This window comes from Calcarisporiella thermophila, assembly GCF_041956535.1.
Source record: "Calcarisporiella thermophila strain CBS 279.70 unplaced genomic scaffold VTP21scaffold_12, whole genome shotgun sequence".
Classification (NCBI taxonomy): domain Eukaryota; kingdom Fungi; phylum Calcarisporiellomycota; class Calcarisporiellomycetes; order Calcarisporiellales; family Calcarisporiellaceae; genus Calcarisporiella; species Calcarisporiella thermophila.
In genome coordinates this window covers 101,566-107,988 of record NW_027192202.1, presented here as the reverse complement: position 1 = coordinate 107,988, position 6,423 = coordinate 101,566, and the positions used below count along the sequence as shown (strand labels likewise).

The following is a 6,423-nucleotide window of genomic DNA, read 5'->3' as shown; positions in this document are numbered from 1 at the left end:
TAATCGACCTCTGGGCCCGATTTTTTTATCTTTTCGAATAAGAAATGGTGGAATATCAGTGAATGCGAGGAAATCGCTTTCATTCACAAAAATATCGAATTAAGATATTAATCGATGTAAAAGAATACTATTTGAATGTTTCAGAAAGGATCATTCATATATTTTTCATGCTATTATTCTGCCTAATCAATTCGATTTTTAATGGCTCTTCTCTGATTGTCCTCATTATTTCCCTTGGGACTTTCGTGCTCTGCTACGTCACTAATCAAGGATTACAGCATTTTATACCCTCACCACTTCTCCTCTAAAATCTGTTCGGAAACCACCAGATCTCCGCCCAGCTATTTGTCCGGGATCGCAATAAACATTTTATCCTGTGCTAGCTTGTTCAATATGCTCTCTATTAAATTCAAGTTGATATGCTCACTGGATATATAGATATAATCCAATTGGAATCCCGCTTTCCATCCAAAGTTGTGGTATACATAATATACAAAGATAGCCTAATTATCTACTCGTTTTCAAACATCGCATCTATATATTATACTGGAGGACCTCCCTCTGTGTATAGGGAGCACCCTTGTTTTCCTTGTTTCACCCTGCCGGCTCTCCACCTTCACCTCCGGCATATTTAAGCATCTTCTTGGTAGCACACCCTTCATATTGTCCTTGTCGATCCGAATGCCTTGCACCCACCCATCGTCGAATTCCGTCAGCACTGCAATTCTCTCCCCCACTTCTACCCGAAGTTCGTCGCCTAATGTAGGTGTGTAAGTGCCAGTGACGATGTAAACTCCTTTTGGCTTCGTCTCGGCGGCCTCATGCTCTCCAAACTCTTGCACCGATTTGACGAGTAAAGCCGTGGTGACCTCACACCGTCGTCTGTACCGAGCATAGGAAAAGAATAGGACGGAAAGGATGGCAACCCCTCCGATTCCCGCGAGAGCCGCAATAAGGAGTGGCGAGATGGTGGTGGAGACTTGCATTGCTTCGGCGGCGTTGATGGATTGGGAGGAGGAAAACGAGGGATTAAGTAGCGAGGAGGAAGGCATTGATGAAACGGAGGAGGCCACGGCTGCTTGAGGGTTTTTAGGATCAACCATGGTATTGGTAGAGGTTTCTGCGTCCCCAGGAGGTTTCGACACTTTGACATCAGCTATGAGGCAGAAGTAGAAGGGAACATTAGTGTTGGCGTGTGTCGCCCCCCGCATTAGGGTGAAACAGTAGGTTCCTACCAGCAGGCTTTAACGCTTGCACCTGGGGTGGCACGGCAGGTTCCATCTCTGGCGGTCTCGCATCTGTTTTCTTCTCCACTGGCTTCTGCTCAACTTTCGGAGGCTCTTTGGCAACATGTTCTTTGGGAGATTCCTTGGGCGGCTGCGCTACCTCCTTCACCGCCACCGGTTCCTTCGCAGGGGGAGGAGATTCCTTCGGCTGCTCTTTGTTCACTGCGGGGGCTTCCTTCTGGCCATTGTTGTTATTAGATGCAGCTGCTTTGGGAGCCTGTGCCTCCGCTGCGCTGACAGCTCTCGCTGCAAGGACATAAGAGGCTTTCACGGATTCAACCAGCACACCACAACCAAGTAGGGTAGGGAAGAGAATAGAGAGCATCACGCGGGGAGTGGGTGCGATAGCTGAGAATTGAACGATATGGGGGTGCGAATACTGCAGCAGTCGATAGATGTTTCCGTACTTTCCGTTCAAGAGCAATGGATGAGCAAAGAATGAGATGGAGTCAACATTATTTTTCAGAAGGGACCCAAAACGCGTTGAAAACGCATTTTTTTTTTCCTGTTTGTGCATGGCACGTTTATCCAGATAAAATTCCAAAGGGGCATCTGATAGCGTCGATCTGTGCATATTCCATTTTACAGTTATGGTTGATTGACGTGAGCAACGTCACCCTGCAAAATTCCTGCAGAGCGTGCGGTGGCTTAGCGCCGGCCGGTTCTGCAGAGTGGGGTTTCCAGGAATCTGGCGAAATTCGGATTGCAAACGTCAGACTGAATACGAGGCGATCAGCTTGGGGGACAGTGACGAATGGGCGGGCGGCGCAGGCGGGACAAGGGAGCAAGGAGGAAGGGCGGCCATTAGCCAGCAGGGCCTTGGAGATTTGGGCCGTATCCAATCCGGGTCGGCCGCGCCCAAAGTCCGTAAAAAAGATGGGGATCCTAAACATGGGTTCCTCATGCCGGAGCCTGAATTTAAGGCTTGGTCCATATTTGGATCCTCGAAAAATTTATGCAGGCTTGCTCAGTCATCTCCAGGAACAGAGCTGCGAACGACGGGGCTGTTGTGTTCCGCTCTAGTCACCCTTTATCTGATAGTGCTGCGCGGTTGTTTTCCTTGCCGAGCCCCTGCTTGCCCTTGCCCAGCTTTCTCCTCCCGAGCCCCTCTCTGTTGTCGATTCAGCCTCTCACACCATCCCCATCTCGAGCATCCCCATATATGTACAGGCCATAATGCTCACCACCCCGACTTCGCTCCAGCGCTTGGAGGCTCTGCGTCATCCCTACCCTCAGCCTCAAATGGAGCCCGCCAGAACCAAACCTCGCCCCCACCCGCCGCCAGCTCCCCCGCCTCCCCCTCCCATTATCAGGGATGAAAAGAACGACGTCGAATACACCCGCTGCGAGCTGCTTGGGGAGGTAATCATTCACTCCAAATGCGATTGCTTGGGATGTTGTCATTATGGACTGTGGGCTAACCCATGCTTAACATAGGGCGGATTCGCAAGAGTGTATAAAGTAATTGATCCAAAGGGCAACCCTCATGCGGCGAAGGTTGTGTGGAAGAAAACTCTGCGCGGGCAGAAGAATCATAGCAAGGTAAGAAATGCAATTCTAATGGGCGTTTATTCTTTCTTCGATTGCCCTTCATCATTGTCGCTTTGTAATTTCGACGATTTAACATGGATTCTGTCAACTAGTTATTTACGGAAATCAAAATTCACCAGAGCTTATCTCATCGGAATATCGTCAAGTTTCTCCACTGCTTCGAAGACGATGCCAATTACTACATTCTAATGGAGCTCTGCGAGAATAAAGTAACTCCACTGCCTGTTTCTTGTCCGCAACCTGTCCACTAACGCCTATTTCCTCACCCAGACTTTAATGCAAATGCTCAAGCAGCGGACTCGCTTCACAGAGCCAGAAACCCGCTATTATATGCTGGAACTTCTTGACGCTTGTGCCTACATGCATCGCCAGCGTGTCATCCACCGAGACCTGAAGCTCAGTAACCTTTTTCTGTCTGCGAACATGGACCTTCGTGTGGGCGACTTTGGGCTTGCTGCGATGCTGATGAGCGACGAGGAGCGCAAAAAAACCATATGCGGAACTCCAAACTACATTGCGCCGGAAGTGCTCTTTGGTAAAGAGGGCGGGCACAGCTATGAGGTGGATATCTGGTCTATAGGGGTCATTTTATACACAATGTTGGTGGGTAAGCCCCCCTTTCAAACGAAAGATATCAAACATATATACAAGTAATTATCACCAGCGGCAACTCTCTTTTATCCTCCCTCCCTTTTCTAACCATTTGCTGTATTGTCAAAGGAATATTCGCAATGTCAACTACGAGTTTCCCGCTTCTGTGCCAATCTCAAACGAGGCTCGAAATCTTATCACACAAATACTTGATGTAAATCCTGGTAAGTGAATCACACCCATATTCGAATTCAACTTCGCTTGACACTTTTTTCCTTCGCACCAGAGAACCGCCCTTCCCTACAGGACATCCGAAAACACGTCTTCTTTTACACAGGCTTCACACCTGTGTCCATTTCACCTTCCTCCTTGCACTCAGAACCCCACTTCTCCCCCCTTCCCTCAAGAGGCCCGCGATTACGCGAAGATATGCGTATCCCGATTAGAGATAAACAGGGGATCAATGCGAAGTACGGGTCTTCTCCGTCCTCGTCGTCGCCCGCATCCCAGGGTTCCTGGGGCTCTGGCTCGGCTAAAGAGTTGGTGCAAAGTGGAAAGGACCCTAACGGAAACTCAGGTTGGTTGTCTGACGCACCGAACCCTAAATTATGCTCTGGCTTTGCGTACTAAGATTGTGCTCCCATTACAGATGTTCGAGTACCCGAGCGATATCCACTGCTGGACCTGAACAGAAAGGATGCCCTTGATCGACAAGTGCCCATCAAACCCTCCTCTCCCACCTCTAACTCGACCACAAACCACTATGCTCCTGTGTATTACGCCATGGATGCCTTCCTTCGCGGCAAACCGCCGTCGTTCCACCTAGCCGTCTCTTCCTCTCATTCAGAGGTGGAGCCTCCCTTCCTTCTTGTAGCCAAGTGGGTGGACTTTACGCACGGCCTCGGATATATCCTCACCGATGGTGTCATTGGCGTGCAATTTCGTGATGGGTCGACCATGGCTCTGGATGGCAGTGAGATGTGGTGTGAGTATATATGGGGGGCATCGGTAAGTGGTGGCGCGGGAGGGGCGGGAAGGGCCCGGTTTTTAACACGCGAAGTTCCTCACGGGCTAGAACACAAGGCCAGCATTGTAAAGCGCATCAAGGATTACACAAAAAACCTTCAATCCACCCCTTCACCGCCCTCCACCTCTCACGCTCCCTCCAACCCACAGCATTCCATCCCGCATCTCCTCACCTGGAGTCGAGCCAAACATGCCGTTATATTTGTGGTGAGCCACGGCTTCCTCCAGCTGAACTTTTTCGACCACACAAAGTTAGTGCTCCACCCAACCGGAAGATTCCTGTACATAGATAGGGAGCGGAGGATGAGGCAAGGGCGGCTAGTTGCTGCTGGGGGCATTGGTGAGGATGTGCTTCGGAGGATTCGGTATGCACGCGATGTGCTGAGAGATTTTGCTCTCTAACGTCCGCTTTTCTTGGACCAGGACGGGTCCGCTTTCTTTTTCCAGCTTCAATTGTATTATTCCATCCAGTTTTTCACCACTCTCCTCGTTTTATGTTTCGTGCGCAATTGTATACAATTCCCTTGCATTTTTTTTTTTATTACTCCCATATATTCCCCCTTCATTTGCTTTGTTACATTCGCATTTGCAAAATAAAAACACTAGAATCTATTTACAATTCTTTACATTTGATCAGCAATCCCATTCAAAAGCGTCTCTCGCTGTTCCGTCAGATTCGCCTATACAGAAATACTAGCTCAGCCCAGGACCCCCGAAGTCACTATATATTCAAAGATGCTTTTACCAATTTCTGTCGCTGCTCCTGCAGCTTTAGGCGTGCTAATGTGTAATCGGGAGGGATATCGTGCAGCCTTTCCAGTCGATTTTTCTTAGTCACCAGAGCTGCCTCCAGCTGTTCCAACTGATGCTCGAGATGCTTCAGCGAGGAGTAGCGCAGAGAATCGATGCCATTTTCGTCATATTCTCTCTAAAGAAGAAAATGGTTTTTGATTGTGAGAAATAAAAATGGGAAAGAAAACGGCCGCCTAATACCTCTAGCTCCTCAAGCCGCTTTCGATACTCTCGCGCCTTACGAGAGAGAGTTTCGGTCGAGCGATATCTATCTGCAGTTTTTGTCTCTTCACTTGCCCGTTTAGCCTCACACTCCTTCAAAATAACCTTCAACCTCGCTAGCTTCTGGTCGGCTTCCAACCGCCAGGACCTTATTGTCTGAGCATACGATTCGAGCGTGGCAGACTGACGCTTGATTTGCGCGGAGGAGAGTGTGAGTGCTGAGAGAGCACGCTGATAACTGCAAGAAGAATAGAATCGTTGAGAAGGAGCCTGAGTTGCAGCTTAAAAGTAAAATAGCCACCTGCTCAGCCGCACATCACCAAGACCCAAGGTTAGAGCAATAGAGGATAGGGTGTGGAGATGATTTGCACCCTGCTTCGATAGACTATCGGATTGAATGCCTAACCTCTCCAGTATTGCATTTAATCGCTTTGCTACATTCCCAAATTGGAAGTTTGATCCGTTATTATACTGCCTATCAGCTCCGTTATTAGGGCTAGATTACCTTCAGCATTATATTCATAGGAAGTCTCTTTGAAACTCTGCAAGCTCAGCTTCTCCAATTCATCCTGATGCTCATTGAGTAGCATCAGCTCGCTAAACACTGCAAGCGTGGAGGGGGTCTTCTCATAAGGAGGCGGGCCATCGGGGTAAAATTTTTTCAACCACTGCTCGATCTAAACCAGAAATGCAGAGTAAAATCCTTGCTCTGAACGCGCTAAACTACACAACATCATACTCTATTCCACGCGTCCTCTTCCTTTTCCTCGCTACGCGAAACAATGGAAGTTTCGATATATGAAGACTGATCGTAGAATGTAGAATGCTCATGGAAAACAAAGCTCGCCTCCGTAGGTTGAAACAGGGCCGCAATATCCTCTGTATCGTTGTTCATGTTGCTCTATTATTTCTTATGGGCTGCTAACGCGTATAAAAAAGGATGTCTATTGCCTCC

At 48.6% G+C, this 6,423-nt stretch overlaps 3 protein-coding genes across 3 annotated transcripts; 1 reads left to right on the top strand and 2 right to left on the bottom strand.

Moving 5' to 3' along the window:
- Positions 1-290: 290 nt before the first annotated feature.
- Positions 291-2,179, bottom strand: VTP21DRAFT_1550 (uncharacterized protein; the record flags this gene model as incomplete). Its single annotated transcript, XM_069391650.1, has 4 exons — positions 291-341; positions 621-1,156; positions 1,236-1,692; positions 1,904-2,179. The coding sequence occupies 4 exons, from the start codon at positions 2,177-2,179 to the stop codon at positions 291-293; spliced, it is 1,320 nt and encodes a 439-aa protein (XP_069250887.1).
- Positions 2,180-2,462: 283 nt separating this feature from the next.
- Positions 2,463-4,856, top strand: VTP21DRAFT_1549 (uncharacterized protein; the record flags this gene model as incomplete). The annotated part of the gene is made up of 7 exons (XM_069391648.1): positions 2,463-2,648; positions 2,724-2,828; positions 2,930-3,046; positions 3,108-3,487; positions 3,558-3,652; positions 3,715-4,005; positions 4,078-4,856. 7 exons carry the CDS (start codon positions 2,463-2,465, stop codon positions 4,854-4,856), a joined length of 1,953 nt encoding a protein of 650 aa, XP_069250886.1.
- A 221-nt stretch (positions 4,857-5,077) lies between these two features.
- Positions 5,078-6,363, bottom strand: VTP21DRAFT_1548 (uncharacterized protein; the record flags this gene model as incomplete). Its single annotated transcript, XM_069391647.1, has 6 exons — positions 5,078-5,134; positions 5,200-5,382; positions 5,448-5,706; positions 5,770-5,902; positions 5,974-6,145; positions 6,208-6,363. The coding sequence occupies 6 exons, from the start codon at positions 6,361-6,363 to the stop codon at positions 5,078-5,080; spliced, it is 960 nt and encodes a 319-aa protein (XP_069250885.1).
- Between the last annotated feature and the right edge of the window lie 60 nt (positions 6,364-6,423).